Source organism: Lethenteron reissneri, chromosome 43 (genome assembly GCF_015708825.2).
Source record: "Lethenteron reissneri isolate LAM-NWPU_2019-01 chromosome 43, ASM1570882v1, whole genome shotgun sequence".
NCBI lineage: Eukaryota > Metazoa > Chordata > Hyperoartia > Petromyzontiformes > Petromyzontidae > Lethenteron > Lethenteron reissneri.
The window spans coordinates 4,490,244-4,511,185 of NC_083821.1; the positions used below are offsets into that span (position 1 = coordinate 4,490,244).

At 48.4% G+C, this 20,942-nt stretch overlaps 1 protein-coding gene across 5 annotated transcripts in view; it reads right to left on the reverse strand.

Annotated features, from left to right (window-relative positions):
* Positions 1 to 2,498: 2,498 nt before the first annotated feature.
* LOC133353381 (extracellular sulfatase Sulf-2-like) overlaps positions 2,499 to 20,942 on the reverse strand; it is a 155,816-nt gene continuing 137,372 nt past the window's right edge. For 3 of the 5 annotated variants that reach the window (XM_061569584.1, XM_061569586.1, XM_061569585.1), the window contains 7 exons: positions 20,344 to 20,482; positions 18,625 to 18,721; positions 17,376 to 17,470; positions 15,626 to 15,807; positions 13,929 to 14,071; positions 13,349 to 13,472; positions 2,499 to 5,435 (listed from right to left, as the gene is read on the reverse strand). In XM_061569584.1, coding sequence (XP_061425568.1) covers positions 4,843 to 5,435; positions 13,349 to 13,472; positions 13,929 to 14,071; positions 15,626 to 15,807; positions 17,376 to 17,470; positions 18,625 to 18,721; positions 20,344 to 20,482 — 1,373 coding nt within the window. In that variant the 3' untranslated portion in view covers positions 2,499 to 4,842. Of the gene's footprint in view, positions 5,436 to 11,800; positions 11,835 to 13,348; positions 13,473 to 13,928; positions 14,072 to 15,625; positions 15,808 to 17,375; positions 17,471 to 18,624; positions 18,722 to 20,343; positions 20,483 to 20,942 lie in introns of all 5 variants that reach the window. The other 2 variants (XM_061569589.1, XM_061569588.1) reach the window with 2 other exon arrangements.

Here is a 20,942-nt window from a genome sequence, read left to right on the forward strand (position 1 = left end):
TCCCTGCACGACGGACGGACACAATAATCCCCTGTGGGCTGGTGGAACCAGTGGGTTCCTACCAGTATAAACATTTGCGAGTGAACATTTGGTGGCAAGCGTGGGCATGAACGTGTGCGCGCGTCAAGCGGAGAGGGCCCACTTCGCGCACAGTGGCTGCGCAAAACATGTTTTACTTGGCAGTCGAGATGTGTCCACAGAGGCACGTTCATTGGAAGGCAGGGGAGACGGAGGAAGGTCACGATACCGATGGCAAAGCATTGTTGGCGGTCGAAGAACGACGGCGTACATCGGAATATATCGAGCGAGAACTTGGGCCCTTGCTGGGTTGTGAGGGCAGACCTGGACGATAGCTCACAGAGGCTGGGGATGTATAGAGGCTGGGGTTGAACTTCTTTCGCACCGTACGTAGGCAACCGTACTAATCGGAGGTGCAGGGGAAGGACAACTTAACCGCAGCAGGTACTTCTGAAGAAATTAGTTTTGAATCTGGCCTGGTGGGTCTCTCAACTCGCCTTCATCTCCGAGTTGAAACTTGTACTCACCTCTGAGCAGGTCCTACCGGTTTGCCCTGAATTGCTTTGTGCAGGCGTGGTGGTGGTGGTCGTGATGCACGCCTGTGATGTCGAGGCGTGGGATGGCCAGCGTGAGTGGATCACACAGAGATTTGCCATCATGATAATTGCCTTGTTCCAAGTATGACGTTACGCTGGATCCGATGATGGTTTCACATTACAAACGCCGCCAAAGGATGCCAAGGCAAAAGCCACCTCGACTCTCCCATTCAATGGTCATGGCTCAAGAACCCCAAGTATTGAGTGTAATGTTGCGAGGTGAGGGGGGAAATTGGATCAGATGGAATGAGAATGTCTGGCTGGCTAATGTGGTGAAGGGCTCGTGTCTGGCTGGCGAGTGTGGTGAAGGTTAGGGCTAGTAGTGTGGTTAGGATTAGTGCTAGTGTGGTTAGGATTAGTGCTAGTGTGGTTAGGGTGCGTACTAGTGTGGTTAGGGTTAGTGCTAGTGTGGTTAGGGTGCGTACTAGTGTGGTTAGGGTTAGTGCTAGTAGTGTGGTTAGGGTGCGTACTAGTGTGGTTAGGGTTAGTGCTAGTAGTGTTAGTACTAGTGTCTGACTGACTAGTATGGTTGGCGTTAAAGTTAACGTGGATGGGCTTGGCATAGTGTGGTTAGGATTAGGGCTATTGTGGTTAGCGCTAGGCTAGCATCTGGCTGGCTCGTGTGGTAGTCGTTAGGGATTGTGTTTGGCTGGGTATTGTCACTTGAATTAGGGAGAGAGTGGTAGTAGTTATGGTTAGGTCTACTATCTGGCTGGCTCGTGTGGTAGTAGGGTTAGGGATTGTGTTTTGACAGATATTGTGACTTGGGTTAGGGCTAGTATCTGGCTGGCTAGTGTAGTAGTAGGGTTAGGGATTGTGTCTTGATAGATATTGTGACTTGGGTTAGGGCTAGTATCTGGCTGGCTAGTGTAGTAGTAGGGTTAGAGATTGTGTCTTGACAGATATTGTGACTTGGGTTAGGGCTAGTATCTGGCTGGCTCGTGTGGTAGTAGGGTTAGAGATTGTGTCTTGACAGATATTGTGACTTGGGTTAGGGCTAGTATCTGGCTGGCTAGTGTAGTAGTAGGGTTAGGGATTGTGTCTTGATAGATATTGTGACTTGGGTTAGGGCTAGTATCTGGCTGGCTAGTGTAGTAGTAGGGTTAGAGATTGTGTCTTGATAGATATTGTGACTTGGGTTAGGGCTAGTATCTGGCTGGCTAGTGTAGTAGTAGGGTTAGGGATTGTGTCTTGATAGATATTGTGACTTGGGTTAGGGCTAGTATCTGGCTGGCTAGTGTAGTAGTAGGGTTAGGGATTGTGTCTTGATAGATATTGTGACTTGGGTTAGGACTAGTATCTGGCTGGCTAGTGTAGTAGTAGGGTTAGAGATTGTGTCTTGAGAGATATTGTGACTTGGGTTAGGGCTAGTATCTGGCTGGCTAGTGTAGTAGTAGGGTTAGGGATTGTGTCTTGATAGATATTGTGACTTGGGTTAGGGCTAGTATCTGCCTGGCTAGTGTAGTAGTAGGGTTAGGGATTGTGTCTTGATAGATAGTGTGACTTGGGTTAGGACTAGTATCTGGCTGGCTAGTGTAGTAGTAGGGTTAGAGATTGTGTCTTGAGAGATATTGTGACTTGGGTTAGGGCTAGTATCTGGCTGGCTAGTGTAGTAGTAGGGTTAGGGATTGTGTCTTGATAGATATTGTGACTTGGGTTAGGGCTAGTATCTGCCTGGCTAGTGTAGTAGTAGGGTTAGGGATTGTGTCTTGATAGATAGTGTGACTTGGGTTAGGGCTAGTATCTGGCTGGCTAGTGTGCTCCACCATCAAACAACTGGTGCCTTCCCTCATTGCCAGGAATTTTCACTTTTCATTTAGTCGTCAAAATTAGTAGACAAATATTGTAAACACAAATCTTGTAAAACGAAGGAAAAAAACCCATCATAAAATGAAAAGGGACAAAGTAAACCACGGTATGCACTTTAATTCAAGTAACAAAACAACATAGCTCTTGTCGAATTTCTGCGGGTAATGAGAAAAAAAATACTTTGGGGCCTTTGAGACCGCTGCAGAGCAGTGCGTGTGTGTGTTTTTTTTCGTCATTTGTTCTTTAGCAAAGGGGAGTGTTTACCTGCCCGCATTATCACTCGTGTAATTAATACTGAAACGACGACACAGGAACAGACAAGGGGGTTAACATTTTCTCAAGAACCTTAGGCCACGCGGTGCGTACGCGTGGCCTAAAATATTAAATATCCAACGCCTTTAAAATGTGGATTTTATTTTACAGTACAGCCACTTTTACAATCCACCTACATTTACTTCCAAAGCAGACTTCACAACTAAATTCACACGAATGTTATCATAAGTATTATGCACTATATACGTAACAAAATGTTTTACCCCATGCTTTATTCGAGCGCTGGGCGGTGGTAATAACCATTTGTTTGTCTTGAGCCAGTGGATGTTAATTCCACATATCGACGGCGGGGCCCAGTCTGACCTTTAATAAATAACAATGTCAAGTATATCTCTCTCTCATCAGCGGTCGGAGCAGTTGAAAGTCAATGGCAAAGCAAATAGAGTACAGTATACGATTTCAATAGACTACACGGTAGATTTACGAGACATGAAAAGCGTAGAAAGCATTTTGGTCAAAACTCTGGCCCAATACATTGACTGATGACGACATTGTTTTATAGTGCGTGCGTGTTGCTCGTGACAGATATAGGAGAATATGGAGAGACCCAAACGTGTGATATTCTGCCTAAATTTCTTGCCCCCTCGTGTGTTGAGGAGTAAGAAAAGGCACCGTGTGGAATGTGCCGTAGTGCCAAAATGCAGACTTTATGACCTGTGTAGATAATGAAAGAGAATTTATCTCACGTCGAATGTCAGACCTGGCATAGCAAACAAGGGAATCAAGACATTGGGTAATGTCAGACGTTTGAACTGCAATCGTAATGCTCCGAACTTACGCTCTGAAACGTTTTGGATGTTAAAGTGCACTATAAAATGTATCAATGTACGCCTATTTGCACTGTGTTTTTATACATATAATAACCCACAAGATGTCAAATAAGGTACAATTGAAGGCATATATATATACACCCGTACACGCGTGATCATACGTAGACATTTATGAATAGGTACCAAAAGACCGGTGTATTTTAAACACCCGTATTTGCTGTGTAATATTATTGTTAATTTACTTTTTATGCGACGTCTTAGCGGAGCATTGCAACAATTTCACGTGGTCAAGTCAGTCGCGTTTGTCCCACACGAAGTCGCAGCCAACGAATAACAAAAGCACTTCCACGCACAGATAAATAACCTTCAGCGTCCAGGGCATGGCAACCGCGAAATGAGCGCCGTTCATTTTGTACGTGCCTGGCTGTCTCTCTCTGGAGAGAGAAGACCACTCACTCTCTCTCTCTCACATTCCCATTAAGCCCAGATTTGGCCAAATTTGCTAGTGAGCCATGCCGTGCTGTAGCCCAACCCTGTCATAAAGAAATGACGATTTGTATACAAACCTAGAGCACACTTGCTAATACAATGTTGACAAAATTATGATATAAGCGAGCACCTGTTAAGGCCAGCACAGCACATGCTTATGAGGTGGCAGATTGGGTTCAGCACCATGGGCGTGTTGCCACCTCCCGTCTGACCGGCGCTTCATGGTTCAAACCACAACACCGCACCGGGTACTTATTCTAGGCTGAGTTGACCTAGGGGAGGCTCAGGCCAGGTTCAGATATCAACTGGTATTGGTGCTGTGCTCGGCGAGGAATCTAACTCCGGTTGGCTAGGATTGTGGCACAGTGCGCCAATCACAGCACACACACAAACAAAGGTCCCACATGGCCTGTCACCGCACACACTCACACGCAGGAACGCCGCGGTGTCACTGATGATCATGAATGGGGATGAATCCTTCTCCGCTGAAGTCTGGCTCAGCCGTGGACTCTGGGATGAAGCTGATCTTGCTCACGACTCGACTGGATCCCGACGCGTACACCTGATGGCCCTCTTCGCCTGAACCGCCATCGGCATCGGAAAGCCCTCCACGAACGCTGCTGTATGTGTCGTTCGCAGCTGAGTGGCTGCTACTACTGCTGCTCTGGATCCTGCTGCTGCTCCCGTTGTAGCTGCCATCCTGATTCCTGATGTCGGTGCCCAGCCGGTGCTTTCTACTCATGCTGCTGCTGCTGCTGTGGCGGGTTCCGACTTTGCCATCCCTGCCTCGGCCGTCCTTTCTCCTGCTCTTGCCGATTCTGCCGCGGCTAACGCCGGCACTCCCCGCGACTGCGTCCTGCCCCGTCCTGGAGCCACCCCAAGTCCAAAGGACCAAGTCCGCTGGAATCCACGGCCGCCTCCCTCTCCTCGTCCTCATCATCCACCGTCTCCTCCTCCTTCTCAGCCACCTCGAGCGTCAGAGACGCGCCAGATCCGTCCTCGGCGTCCGGGACCAACGGCGCTCTCCGCTTGGCCGTGGCGGAGGACGGAGCGGAGGCGAAATCGGTGGCCGCGTTGCCGGCGGCCGCGCGCGGTTTCATCTCCGTGCCCTGGCTACCGTGCAAATCCCGAAGCAGTTCCACCACAGTGTCCACGTCGAGCCAAAAATTAGCCCAGCCGCTGTTGCTGGCCACGGCCGTCGAGTCGAGTGAGTGCGGGGGGTCGCCGTGGTAGCGGCGCGGAGGAGGTGGAGGATGATTATGATGGTTATGGGGAAGGTGATGATGGTGGTGATGAGGATGATGATGATGGCCCAGGATGGAGTTGTGTCCGAAGGACGGGTCCCCGTGACTCCACGGCCACACGTCCTCGTCCAGGCCTGCCGGAGTCTTACCCTTCCCATCCGTCCCAGATTTTTTCCCTGCACAACAACAACAACAACGAGGTTTACAACAATTACCAAAGTGACTTTTGCATGCAGCTGAACAATTTGCAGAGGGGTGTAACGATCTGTCACAATTCGATAAAAAGATTAAATGTTTACTTAACGTAGCGGCCTTTAATGTGTGTAGGGGTCGCGTGAACCAATTGCACGCGACACACAGGGTATGAATATATATGGAACACACTTATACTTGCATGGGTGAATTAATGCATGTGTGGCAGTCTTAAGAATCGTTACACCCCTACAGGTTGGCGACCGTACGTCCCTTACACACTCGGAAACAAAGATGTGTCTGTGATTGAAGAGAAAAAAAAGCATGCAGGCTGGAAACAAACTCGTGTTAATATCCACAAAACGGTGTCTTAAGACGGCAAAAAGCAGAACAATAAGTCCCAGCATGCTGTGCATGTCACGGTGACACCACCGCATACATCCCTACACGCAGCACTGTGTTGACTCAGCTCGACAGAGCTAGAGGGGGTGAAATTTTCGCCCCCCCCCCCTTTGAATTCAAGGCCACGGCAGGACCACAAGGCAACAACCTACAGGATTCATCATCTCTGCACGTGGACTCATCAGCACAGCGTAGCCGTCATTGTCGTCTGTCTACGCTCGTTGTGTCGGCTGGTGGTGGTTGGAGGGGGGGGGACTTTATGCTGAGCAGCTCTGGCTGGCACCTACGCTCGCTGTGGGGAACAGATCTGGCGCAAGCCCAAGGGTTGGCAATCGCAAGTGTGGGAGTTTTCTGTCGCCGATGTAAAACAACAGCAAAAACCCCCCATCGGACAGATTTCTTTCGAAATAATTTAATAACACCAAGAGGTCGCTGGTGGCACTGCGAGAGAAAATAATTACGTGGTGCAAAACTGTGACAATGTGGCATTTTTCATGAGAGCTCGGTACACAGTGGTGGTGGTGTTAACCCATGGGGGTGGGGGGGGGGGGCGAAGCATGAACTCCGAGTGAGATAGAGAGGTGGCAGAGATGAGATTAACGTGAACAACAGATTGAGGCGCAATGAGATGAGAGAAGAGAGATACAGCGAAGAGCCATGAATGTGAAATGAAAAGGAGATGTCGACAAGAGTGAGATGCAGCGAGATGTGGGATGAGCAATTGGCATTTCATGGGCACAAGAACAGAGCTCGAATACTTTTAGAGTTTTGTACGAGCACTACTAAAAGGGCCGCAGTTTTTGGGGGGTTTGATTTTAATGAATAAAAAAAACGGTGCACTGCAAACCCCGATTGTTTTAATTCGGTGAAATGGGATACGAAAAAAATATGAACGTGTCTGTTTTTGGCAATCGAGTTTTACTTGCCGTCAATAAACTGTGATGCGTACACAGTCAAACAAATGTGATAACGAGGCACGAAGAAAACTGTCACAGCCGAAGCACTGTTTAATTAATTGTGGACATCTCATTAATATTAACACAATTTGGACTAAAACAACAGGGTGTTTTGGCTACAGAACTGAATCAATAAAGCATTGTAAAGTTATCATTGCAACTCTGCATGCGATTTCAATACTGCCTTGCCTTCTCAGAAATGTTTGACTGCTCCCTCCATACGTAGTCTGCTGTATATTTCAGCCCATGAGTATGTTCCGTATTTTTATACACAGTGCAGTGGAGTAGTTAACGAGCCAAGGTGGGGGTCGTTGGTCCCATCTGGAGTGTCAGGATCCACCTTAGCCAGTACTCCCTTCATTCACCTTAATCTGGATGCACCACTCATGGGCAGTGCCCATCCGCGGACAGAAATATTACCACATAGGCTTTCGCGACCAATATCATCCATAATATAGGTTTTTTTTGGGTTAGATCGTGTAAATATAAATGTGTTGTTACACCCGCCACCACCAGACACAGCCACGTGAAGGGCTCACAAGTGACATCATCACATCTATCCCTCTATTTAAGGAACGAAACAGGAGGATTTCTCCACAAATCTGGTTGTCGCCTGATGAAGCTGGTTGTAATTACTGGCGAAACGTCGTACCCAGATTGTAAATGTTGTGGATTTGCTCAACACATCGATGTGTGGTACTCGTAACGAATTGGCCACGTTCTGTTTACGTGACAACCCTTACTAATTGGCTGTGTCGGGTGGTGGCGGATTTAATGACACATTTATATTTACGCGATCTAACCCAAAAAAATTATCTTATGGAGAAATATTACCGTACGTAGCGTCCGTTTCATAGACACATTTGTTATCAACGCTAATCCTTCAGATGTTTCAAATCGAACAAGCATGTGTCCTCTTCTCCAAACCGATACTCTCTATTAAACACGCTTTAACGGGCATTTATCTCGTTACGTCGTTAAAAATAAGCTACCGCAACGACCTTCCTATAGCACGTGCACGTAATCAAGAGTTACACTGCTTTAATACTAATTAATAAAAAAACATCGTGAGCATTCGCCACACCACTGGGTGGTACCAATACTCAATTTGTGGGCCAATGTCTCAAAGAGCAAAATGAATAAATCGCGCTTGATAGTAGAAGTGGCAAAGCGATGGTAAACGTAGCGGCAAGCAGCGCAGGTGACGCATTCGACCTACATGCCGCCAACGCAAACTCACAATCGGCTCACCGTGCAACAGTTAAATGTTCAAGACAACGTAAAAGTTTACTGCACTCGGCAATGTAATTAAGCAGACAATGCTGCCCCCTCAAGCAAAAGTATTTTTGTAACACATCGCATCAGCCACATGGGCTTCTAAACAATATTGTTTGAAAACAAGCCAACTCTGGACCGGTTTCGACATGCTTTGCCTCATCAGCAGTTGATATTCTTTAAGCCAAGGCTGGTGATCTTCCTGATGTGTGTGTGTGTGTTTTTAAAGGCAAGGAGCCTTCCCTGTAAAAAAAAATACCCAGCGCCTCGCTTGGCGAAAAGTGATGCAATGTGCAATGCGCAGTAATTATTAAGCGTTGTTGTACAGAGTACTGTAAAGTAACAACATAAATCAGCAAACATTTCCCATATCAAGTGCTCAAAGCGGAAGTGACTAAAGATCCAACACTTGGCCAAAACAGAACCTACGTAAAACTATTATGCACGATCAATAAATTAGTTAATATGTGAATATGTTAACACGAACAGCATAATACATATTTTATATATTTCTGTTTCGTGTCTCCGCATAAACAGTTAAACTGAGTCTCGTCTAACCGTGTAACCAACGGGCGTCCGGGACTTCGTTGACCCAGCAGCGAATGGACTTGGTGTGGTTTTTGTACAACATTGAGTATCGCAGCAACCAATTCAGCGCAATGGTATCATGAGCCCTTTTAGCGCCGTTTCGATTGTAGCGCTCGTTTCTCCAGGAACGCAACCTGAGCGCTAAGCGAGGTGTGCCCGTATTTTACGAGGACAATTCAAAGCGGGTCACAGCGCCGTTCAGTGGTGGCCGCTGTACGGTACCGTCACCGAGCACAAAAGTAACGGTCGTTTTGTAGCTTGAAGTTGTTGATAATATTTAACTCTGGGTTCTCCCCACGTGCCGCCAATCTCTCAACTATAACCTCCTATATTTAGCCCAGAGGTCGCAACCGGGTGCCCGATACCCGTACCCTACCCGATACCCGGCTACCCGTACCCGGCCGGGTACGGGTAGCGACCCTGGTGCGGCCGGGTACAGGTATGGGTAGGCCGTGAGTCACTGGTGAGTAACTGTTTGTCACTCATTTCCCAACGTCTTGTCTCTTCTCACAGTTAAAGTTCCTAGAATCAACCCACCCGCGCCTGCAACATGACTTCATCCCAGAGGTCGCAATCAGGCACTCGATACCCGTACCCTACCCGTACCCGGCCGGGTATGGGTAGGGTACGGGTACGGCCGGGTACGGGTACGGGTACCCGTTTGCGACCCTGGTGCGGCCGGGTACGGGTACAGGTAAGGAATCAAAACCCGTTTGCGATCTTTGATTTAGCCACACGAGAGAGCCATTATGAGTGGCGGATCTAAGCCTGGGGGTTGATGGAGGGGGTCATCAGTACCTGCAGTCCCGTCTGGCCCCTCACACTTCTGGTAGATACATACCTGCTCGCTCGACCTAGAGTTTTTCATTCTACACTCGGCGGTAGTAGTAGGGGCCTTCTCGAGTGTGGTGCCTAAGATGTGGAACTCTTTTCCGCCGGTCCTCCGAGCACCAGACATTTGAGGAAACTCTGCAAGACTTTTTTTCTCTTTTAGCTTATCCTTGAGTATGTCCTCTCATTGTTTTAAAAATGTGTTTTGATTTTAAAGGTAGGACTACCTTCGTTTAATTTATACTGTAAAGTATTGCGATGCCCTCTTCAGTGAGGGCGAGATTTTACAAAAAACAAATACATCGCATTAATGAACATTACCAGATGACATACAGTGCATGATTTTTTTTTTCCTCGCAGGGCCAATTTTTTTTTTAAAGCTTAAAGGGAGGTTTGCCTCAAATTATTTCTGCTTAGAGCCCCCCCCCCGAATGGTGAATGTACCAACCCTGCCGGTGACCATTTTCCTTGGAAGCTAAGCAGGGCAGGGCCTGGTTAGTACTTTCATATGTGGCTTTGGGGTGGTCAGAAGGCACTCTGAGTGTTTCCCGGGCCATATGCATGGTGGCATTTCTCCGGCCACTCCGGTTTCGTTCCCACATGTAGCCAAACTCTCACTCATAGAATCGGTCAAATAATCGAATGTTGCGAGACTCTTCTGAAAAAAATGCCTTAAGGTGGCATCATTCTGGGATATTTTAAGCCTCCTCTAAAATTAAGGCATCAGTGCAGCAAACAGGTTATTGAAATGCCAATTTGAGTGGAGTTTCAGTATACCCCTCCTGCATGCGCGAGGTTTCTCCAGATACTCGAGTTTCTCCCACGTGCAAAAAACGCCCAACAACTTGTTATAGAATTGGCCAAACATCCCAAGCAGGAACCTCTTGCTTGGGAGGTCTTGAGACTCCTTTCTGGGAAAATATAGACCATGTTCGCCGGGCTATAAAATGCCCTCTTTTACCTGCATTTTAAAGCAACGGTGGGGGATTTGTATTATAATCTGTTAGGCGTGACCAGTCATCTCTGTCGGTCAACCCATGGCACTTGGGTCTGTACCGTGACCTAAATCAGCGTGGCCTCAAAGTGCACCTGGCCTGCCACAGGTGCCGCGGAGGTGTTACCGTCAATTGGTGACTAATGACGGGTGCCGGTTTTGATGTGACCAGACTTTCATAACTTTAATGACACCGGGAACGCGTTTCACATTCCCGAGGGCCTTAATATTCTGGCGAATAAGGTAGCAAAGCCTCTTTATCCTCATCTAACCACTTTGAATAGTTATTAGCTGCGTTTGGGCCACACGGAAGAGCCTCTTGTGTAATCATTAAGTTTGTTTAACACGTACCCTCTGGGGGTGCTGCACAGAATACGGACTCACCCAGAAGTGGTGAATTGACACGGAAAAAACTATTAAAAGAATAATTAAAATATGTAAACACCCAAAGCACCACCCACGATTAGGGAACAGCGAGTTTCAATTTAAAATCTGTTAAAATCCAATAACACAGGGGAATTTTATTTTTTATAGCACAAGACTCAAATAGAAAACCAATTATCTCCTTAAATCTCTCTGTTTATGGTGGGACAAACATTTGCTTTTGTGCTTCAGCCAAATCACAGTGGATTATTCAAAACAAACAGACGACATGTGTATCGTGATGGCACCAGGAACCACTCTTCACATAAGCAGTGGCTGCTGCAGTGTTATTGATTGAGCCCGTAGAGACATGACTTCATGATGTCACGGTAAGTGACATCAGTTCAATGACATCATGTCCACTCTTTTTCCGCCAAAAGTGGTGTCACATGACACCGGGTGATATCCGGTTTTGCGAGTACGAAGACATGTTTTCGCAAAACGTAAACTACTCGTTTAAACAATTAACGACTCCAAAATCACAATAAATTAAAATCTAAAGCTCATCCCTTAGCGATGAATCTCGTATCAATAAAATCGTTTTCGATACAACACAATGCCGTGTATGGATTTGGGCATTACGTCAAAAACCTTCCGGGACAATGCACCAACAGTGGGAAATGCATTTCGGGATACGTTGAACAACAGACGCGACGGTGAACTCTCGCCGGTGGTACCGCGTGGAATGCAAGAAAAATTACAGAAAAAAAAATCACAACAACTTAAAACCAAATGGCCTTAACGAGCTCATGCAAAATGAAAATCACAGCAAACGACACGCTGGTTATGGCCATGCTGGCTGCAGCAATGAATGGACGATGGGGCTGGAAATGAGACGGCACGCGAATGGGAGGTGGATTATGACCACACAGCCTTGTACCTGTAATTATCATAGCTGCTGTCACCTTTGAAACCTGATTGCAAAGAGAAACACAGACGTTAAAAGCGGCATTCGCACGGTTAATTGTGAAAAGGTTTTCGGACGTCGCAATTAAAAAGCAAAGTGGATCACGGTGGAGCGTTGTGAAGCGTGCGAAGATATCAGTTCCGCCTTCCCGCATTGTCCAGCTTGGCACGTTAAGACTGGTCTGCAGAGGCGCGTGCTGTTATGTGTGTTGTGTGTGTTTCGCACAAACAGCGAGGTGATTCATAGTCCGGGTCACTCTTCTGGGAGTAACCTTGGCACACCGCATCCACCTCGCTTTAATTTTGCAGATTCTTTTGAAGCGGCTAGGGCGGTGGCTCAGTTCAAATCCCCGTTTTTGGTAAACTCAAGCCCATCATCAATCATCATCACCACCATCGATACGAGTACCACTTTGTGGATAAAATCAACAGTGGTTGTCCTCCGGAGGGAATCACCCCTGCCAAAGGAATGTGGAATTTCCAGCACGGCATTATGGTTGTAAGCGGCAGATGAGTTCCGCCTTAATGCTCGTTTGAGCACGAAATCACTTTTGACGTTTTAAATTTGTATTTCTATTCTCTTTGTTGTAGTTTAAAAGTGTTGCTGGACAACCGTGGACACGATGGGTTACATTTTCCTGCAAACTCGTGGACGCGCAACAACGCAACGTCGATGTGTCGATTACGCATCGTGACCAACAAATACTCGTAGAACTGGAGTGGGTAGGGTCGGTGGATCAGTGTAAGATGATGGATGTAAAGTGAGTGAGGTAGGTGGATCAGTGTAAGATGATGGATGTAAAGTGAGTGAGGTAGGTGGATCAGTGTAAGATGATGGGTGTAAAGTGAGTGGGGTCGGTGTATCAGTTTAAGATGATGGGTGTAAAGTGAGTGGGGTAGGTGGATCAGTATAAGATGATGGATGTAACGTGAGTGGGTTCGGTGTATCAGTATAAGATGATGGAAACTTATCAAGTGGGGTAGTTGGTGCAGTATGAGATGACGGACTTTGAGTGAGTGGGGCAGGTGCATGAGTGTGCGATGCTGCTGCAGGGTGAGGAGTGTGAGGAGTAGGGGCGCTGTGCGGGATGACCACTACCTGTGTGTGTGCTATATTCTTAGGTTTTTTCGGTAAAGTCACGTAGGTAAAAAATTAAAATTAATAGAAGTGAAATAAAATAAAAATAAAATAAAAATCACGACGTTTCGGAGGCAACACAAGCTTCCGTGTTGCCTCCGAAACGTCGTGATTTTTATTTATTTTATTTTACTTTTATTAATTTAAATTTTAATTTTTTACCCACGTGACTTTACCGAAAAAACCTAAGAATATGAATCCTTGCAGTCACGAAAGCTTCAAATCTAGAATGTGTATGTGCTGCTGCAGTGTGAGTAGGAGTGTGAGGAGTGTGAGTAGGAGTGTGAGTAGGAGTGTGAGTAGGAGTGTGAGTAGGAGTGTGAGTAGGAGTGTGAGTAGGAGTGTGAGTAGGAGTGTGAGTAGGAGGAGTGTGATGACCACTACCTGTGTGCGTGTTGCTGGCGGGCGGCTCGCACTGCCCGAGTCCCCGGCAGGCGCGGAGCCCAGCGAGCTGAGCGTGGAGGGCGCCGAGGGCGCCGCGCTCCAAAGTGTGCACCGCGTTCTGCATCTGCGTGGAAACGGAGGCGGTGAGTCCATGAAGACAAAGATCCCCCGTGTAGCCTCAACAGACTGTTGGGGCAAGTGCTGTTAGCGAGCGCCTATGAAGGCCGGCACGGCACACGAGGGGGTGGGTGCCCATCTCCACGCCCCGCCGCCTTTATCTCCCCAGTGCTGATGATTACACTTCGCACTAGGTACTCATTCAAGGCTGAGTCGACCTAGGGGTAGGCCTGGACCGGGACAGATATTTACCATCGAGGCATTGACTTCAAGTTGTTGTATCGGTGTGTTTCGCGTAAGGAATTCGTTTCCCATTGTGCATTGGAGCAAGGTGCAGGGGACTTTCCTCGGGCGCGTTCAACATTTCTCCTGCATGGCGCCATGCGCCGCCCTGGCTGGGGCAATCGAGGCCAGGCCCGCAGGCGGGGTGGTGGCGGAGGGTAGGCAGGCATGTGGAGGTCACCTGGTAGGGGTCGGTGTTGAGGTCGAAGTACTCGATGAAGCCGGTGGCGAACTCGCAGAAGAGCGAGTTGTGGCTGCTGTTGAGCGTGCGCACGCACCAGTACGTGTTGTTGTTGGAGCTCGTGCACGCGCAGAACGTGCCTTCTGTTGGCAGAAATAAAAAAAGTGTTTGAGGAGGGTTTGGTTTTTGTTTGTTCGTTCGTTTTGTTTGGCGACGAACGGGACGACTCGAACGACGTAAACGGGCACCTCCGATTGGCACGGTTGGCTACGTACGGTGCGAAAGAAGTTCAACGTACATACATTGCGTTCACGTGCATAGCACGGAGTTGGATTTTTTTTTAATTACATCCAAAGTGATCCAGCCCAGGGTTTACATAGTTTACGCGGTTGCCTCAGCCCCGGTAACCAATTACGGTAGAAAAATAAACATTAATAGCGCTATATTCTTTTGGTCTTTCAGTAAAGCCCCGTAGATAGAACAAGAAAACATTTTTTTTTCCTGCCCCAGGTGCTCTCCCGCTATATTTTCCACCTGATGACGATGCTTGTGTTGCTATCGACACGTTGTGATATTGTTATTATTTTGATCATTTGGTCTATCTAGGTGGCTTTACCGAAAGACCCAAAGAATATGAATTCCTGCAGTCACGAAAGCTTTAGGTCAATAATTAACAGCGCTGTGCGGCCAGCCATACCACTGGCCCCTACAAGTACAAAGATCTCTCGTATAGCCTTAACAGACTGTAAGGGCGAGTGGCACCTATGAAGGCCGGCATGGCACGCGAGAGGCCGGGTGGCCGACCAGACCACCGCTCCCCCCCAACCGCTCCCCCCCCACTATGCTCCCCCCCCACCGCTCCCCCACCGCTCCCCCCCCCCACTACGCTCCCCCCCTGGGCCCCATCTCTTCATCCCCACGAGGTCATCAAGGCAGCCTTATAGAGATGCCACATGTCCCATGCTTCTCGTTAGTGAGGCATTTGTCGCATGCCGGGTATCGGTGCGTTTTGCGTTTGCGCTCATTTTTTTTGCCGCATCCTAGCCGTCATCGATCTGACCGATCATGCAAAAACTGTACTGTGTGGCGCATTGCGCGAGGCATTATTGTGACAACGAAAAATATTTCACGGACTTTTTGTCAACGTTCACGATTCCCGTCACCATGGTGACCCTCCGCATGCCAAAACCACGGCGCTAAACTCCCCACACTCGGTCCGGATTACACGCAGCAGGAGCACCGCCCGTCGCCCCGATTCCGGCAGACAAATGCCCTCTTGCGGGCGGTCACGTGCTAAGTCACCTTGTGCCAGACAGGGGGCAGCGGCTGCCACTTGAGTGCGAGGAGTAGGCGGTGGGGAATGTGCCCCTTTATAAAATACGTTGAGACGAGATGCGACGCTGCGATTTGCTTATCTCTTGCTACGCGCTCCGGGATGCTTTCCCCCACCCCACGTCAAGGAGTGTGACCTCGATCACTAACAACTCATGGCTATCATCGTCAAGCGACACGGGCGACCGAGCGAGCGTGACTGAGCGTGCGCGCTTATTATCAGGAGCCGCGTGCGTGCGTGCGGTGCGTGTGTGCGTGCGGTGCGTGCGTGCATGCGGTGCGTGCGTGCGGTGCGTGTGTGCGGTGCGTGCGTGCGGTGCGTGCGTGCGGTGCGTGCGTGCGTGCGTGCTGCCGCGTGAACGCACGCGTCCAGTACGGCGGCGTCTGCCAGTGGTCGTTGTCGTGCGTGAAGCAGGTGAGGCCGGGGAAGCTGCACGCCTCGCCCTTGCGGTGCTTCTTCTTGCGCAGGCGCTTCTCCTCCTTGCGACGGCGACGCTCCTCGCGCAGCGCCTTCTTGCGCTGCTCCGCGCTCCACACTCCCTTGCTGCTGCCGCCACCGCAGCAAGCGGGAGAGAGAGAGATTGAGAGACACGGCGGGGTAGTTGCGTGGGCCAGCAACGAGCCGGTCGCTTTGGCGGCGAGGGTCGGTGGATCACGGGTAGGTTTGCTCAAGCTCACAAACTCGCCCGGCCGGGCTGCGAGGTGGCCAGGAGATGGCAACTGAATCACGTGGGAGCCAGTAAACAACAACAACTCGAATTCATACCGTGCCCAAAAATGTAACTAAATTTCTCGCGGCACAGGTTTATTTTAGCCTAGGAGACCCCCCCTCCCCGAATGGCAGTTGTCTCTGTGCGGCGCAAGGTGAACACAGCACCGGCCTGAGAGTAGACATTAGTCTGCGAGTAGCGGGATGTGCTGTGATGTTGGTTTTTCCAATTAATGAACGTGCAAGTAACTTTTTTTGGCAAATTTGTGGATGTTTGAACATTATCTCTGCGTACACGTAGGCATTTTTCTGAATAGTAGGTTTTCTCTCACACTAAATAACCTCCTTATGAAAGGAACTGAACAAATATATTAATGCAGAACCTGCGTAAAGATATAGTCTTAAGATACTCAGTGAGGCTTTCCTTGGACAAATTACTTAATAAATAATAAAACAATAAGTTATCGTGATCGTTTGGTTTGTGTGTGCGTGCATGGGCCCGGAGCATCTATGAGCAACTACATCTCAAGATGCAATACAAGTTTAGGAGATACGCATCACAGAGGCGAAAGGGAGTGCCGATGAAATTACTCGATAGATGAGAGTGAAGCCCATTGAACTATATACCTCTTTTTCAGAAGCGACCTGGCCACAAATGATACCCCGACGAAGTGGCTATCATGTGGAAATTTATAGCAGCCAAACACTCTAAACGTGTGATGTTGATTCTAAATGTGGAGGGAAAAAAACGGAGGACCTTGAGAAAAATACACACGACCACGGGGGGAGAGAGGCATGCAAACGCCAAATATACTGGTGTCAGTGTCGGGATAAAACCCACGACCTCCTGTATACCAAGCGAGGTAGTTAACATCTCACCACCGTGGCGCCCACAATAGGAAGGCCTTGAGCCTGGAATAGTCATACCGTATTCTCCAGATAATAAGATGCACTTTTTTCCCTCTGTATTTCAAGTCACGAGTTGGGGGTGCATCTTATATGGTCATTTGGAAGAGTGAATTGCCTTCCTGCGGACGTGTTTTAATTGAGTTGTTCAGAATCATTGTCCAGAAGACGGCTGTCCATGAGCGATACCTGACCACCCACCTAGGGGATAGAAGTCACTACCAGCCGTTTAGAATGATCTTCAGTGAAAACATCTCTCCCCATTGTGAAGCAGCGCGTTTGTAATCATCTTTCGGAAGATGGATCTCAATGGTACCGTACCCTCACGTGCACTCAATATCTTAGCTTTATATTTTACAATCTTGTTTCCCGCATTCTGGATTTATTTTTCAAAATGACCCCAACGTTCGGGGGAGCATCTTACTTTCTGGAGGGTCTTATAATCCCGCAGAATACCGCGGTAACTCAGGACGCGACCGAGCACAAAGGTGAAGGGATACCTCTTCTTCCCACAGTCGCACACATCCGGGCGTTTCTTCTTCAGGTGACCTCTGACCTCCCGCAGGAACTTGATCTTATCCTGCAACGACTCAATCTGCAGAGGGAGAGATTTGCTCATCCAAACATTTTCTTTGTTCTTTCGGTAAAGTCACGTAGAAGGGAAATAATAAAATAATAAAAATAAAACATAATAAAATGATTCTCACGACGTTTCGGCCACAACGCAAGCAGCCATTGTGGCCGAAACGTCGTGAGAATCATTCTACGTGACTTTACCGAAAGAACCAAGAAGATGAATCCCTGCAGTCACGAAAGGTTTAAATCGAAATTCATCCAAACATTCATTAGCATGTCGTCATTATTACTTACATTTAATCATTATGATTATTTTTACATGGCGTCGTTCACCCAAATCGAATCTCAAAATGTGCCAGATTTTTGTGACGCGTGCAGTTTTCACCACGGACAATGGGGAAGGAGCCGGAGCCGTCACTACGAACATTTGCACAAGCTCTGTCCTGTATTGGGATGTTAGACCCATCTCTATCTATAACTCTTTATGCTATTACAAAACAGTGCCCTTCAGCTGGTGGGGTGGATCATGGGGTAAGGGCACTCAGCTGCCACCACTGAGATTCTGGGTTCAAACCTGGGTCCCCCCGGCCTCCTGTTTAAACTGGGTATTCAAGCGGAGTGGGTTGATGGTCTCAGCACCGGTCACCAAAAAAAGCCTTCATCGTATTCAATTTGGGTTTGCCGCTTCATTTGGTTCTGAGACTTAAAAGGGTGGGTTTGACTGTAGAAAGTTTTGGCATGGGGTTTCGTCTAAACAACTTGTTGTTGTTGTTGTTGTTGCTCTTGTTAGTTTGCACATTCCCACGCTGTAATGCGCCGTAACTGCCGCTACTGCCGACGGCCCCTGGGCTGTGGTCATCCTCGTGACAACGCACAATGGGCCTCGCCTGCTCAGACAATAAAGTCTGAGCGTGAGTCTGAGGCCACATGCGTGGGGGAATTTAAAAGGTGTGCCTCCTAGCTGGGGATAGAGAGGCCTCTCAATGCAGGGTTGATGCACTGCTAGCTGCCCGAGTATCAATGGGACATTTCCTTACCTCGGGACTTGACGCCCCGAGAGCACAACTGGAATATATTCTGGGGGGGTCGGGGGGGAAGGGCGTAAACTTATCAGGGCCCTCTCCCTAGGTCGACTCAGGCCTAAAATGAGCAGCGGATGAGGGGAACACGCACCTGCCGGTCCACAAAGTGACGGTGGTCCTTCCAAGCGCGGACAGACTGGTACACCTCCTCGTCGCAGTGAACCGTTCGGTTGAGTAGAAAGAAGCACCTACGGTGGCAAAAACAAAAACACAAAGATTCCCCCATATAGCCTTAACAGACTGTTGTTGAAGGCCGGCATGCCACACGAGGGGTTGGGTGGTATGCACCATGCCCGGCCGCCTTTGTCTCTCTAGTGGCGATGTTCAAACATCGCGCCAGGTACTAATTTGAGGCTGAGTAGACCTAGGGGAGGCCCAGAACCGGTTCAGATAATCATCACTGGTGTTGGCCGTCGGCGGGAATCAAACCCGAGTTGCCAGGTTTGTAGCGCAGCGCGCTATCCGCGATGCCACCGCTCCCTAAAAGCATACGCACACGCGACGAGTACGCACGCGGGCGGACGTTACGCGACCAAAAGAGTGTCTCGTTTGTTTCGTCTTTTCACCAACTCCACTCTGACTGCGCTATCGGCGTCACGTCGAGAGACGGAGCGTCCATTTTGAACTCTCGTATGAAAATCACAAGCTGGGAGTACAAAAAAACTAAACAGAGCTGGGCAAGACTTAAGCAAAGCTTGCAGATGTAAACATTCAAATTCGTAGTTGATATGAATATATATTGAAGTAACGCTTGTCACTATTTGTTGATCGTTCTCAATCCCTTGCTGGATAAAGGCTGTGTCGGTTCATTTTCCTCGCGCCCAAACCATGTTCCCCCCCACAAGAACACATCCCCACTTTTCGAAGAAAAGCATCACAGAGCCTGCCGAAGGCCGGTTGAAATGTGGTATGAATGAACGCACCTATTAATAAAAACATTGCCCGTATTGCGGACGCGATGTTTATTGCGCATATAATAGCTGCGAGTAGTCCGCCAAAATCGGCAACATTTCCAAACTGGTGACCACGAGGGAACCCTTTCGAGTGGGGGGGGGGGGATCAATGGCCTTGAACTGCGTTAGATGCTGCCTGCTGAACAACCCGGACTCCTGCCTCAAAGGGCATGAAGAGACCTTTTAAAATAAAATACCACACGTGGCCACTTTGCATCAATTATTCAGGATGTGACATTTGTGAACTTCAGGCTGGATCTAATCTCCGGGTTCTGAGATCAGCTGGGTGTATTTTCGTGATGCTGGTTTATTTTGTTTCACTTTATGATGGAAACATTCGTCAAGTGTGTGTTAAATTGTTCGCTATTGAAAGCGTTCCCACCGTGTTGTCAGTTGATGCCCAGAGCTGTCCAGTAAGGGGCTTCAAAGTCACACCTTTGCGCTCAGTCTAATTTTGTAACCATTTTGAGCGTTTGAAAACATATAATCTGTGAGCTGCATGATCAGTAAAACGTCTGCCCGACAAATAAATTCTGATCTTGTGAATCAAAACGTGAAATTAGTTTTTTTAAAGCTTTGATGTAACACGTATACAATTACAAAGTACAGACATAAAAACACAAGCGCAAATTGGTTTTATCATAAAAAAAGAGCCACCGTGTTCTGCTAAAGAAAAATAAAACTGCGGCTTTGATATCCAAAGCGTTGCTAAAAATGGGACCCGTTGCCAAGGTGGAATTCATCAGCCAAACATCCTCTACCCACAGCCCTGGGAGGCGATCATGAGCGGCAAAGGTTAGAGGTCACGACATGACTTTCTGGTGACCCCCGTGGGGTGAAAGGTCGGAGGCTGTAACCTGTGCGTGACCCTTGTGAGGTTGGGCCTCAGGGCCAGGGCAGTGGGTGTTGCCGTGGCGATAGGTGGTCGTTGGTCGCCTTCGTTGGGGCCTTGTGACAGGGCCTCGGTGACCTCCTCCATCTCGTTTCCACTCAGGGCTGCGACACAGGCAGGAGGGGGGAGACAGAGGAGCGTGGAAAACGCTCGTGAGCAGCCAAACTCACATTTGGGTTCTTGAGTTCAAAAGGGAATGGCAGACAAACATGTTTTAAAACAACCGTCGTAGTACGATGGCGGTGATGACGTTGAACAGAAACATGTTTCATTAGATCGATATACACAGTTGTTGTGGGCAAGGGTTGTTAGGGAGCACCCGTTAAAGCTACCAGCGCAAATACGGTCGTCTCATTAGCTGTGTTTATGTAAAAAGAAAATCATTTTAACTTGTAACGCACCGTCGCACAGCGTTCCCTCGCTCTCGAAGGGAGGCAGACGATGACTCAGAGGCACGAGGAGGAGGAACCACAGACGAGCGGGGAAGGCAGCAACAGCCACGTGGTGACCTGGCACCTTATCCCCCCCCGAGCTCTGTGGGTCCTCTAACTATTAAGGTGTTTT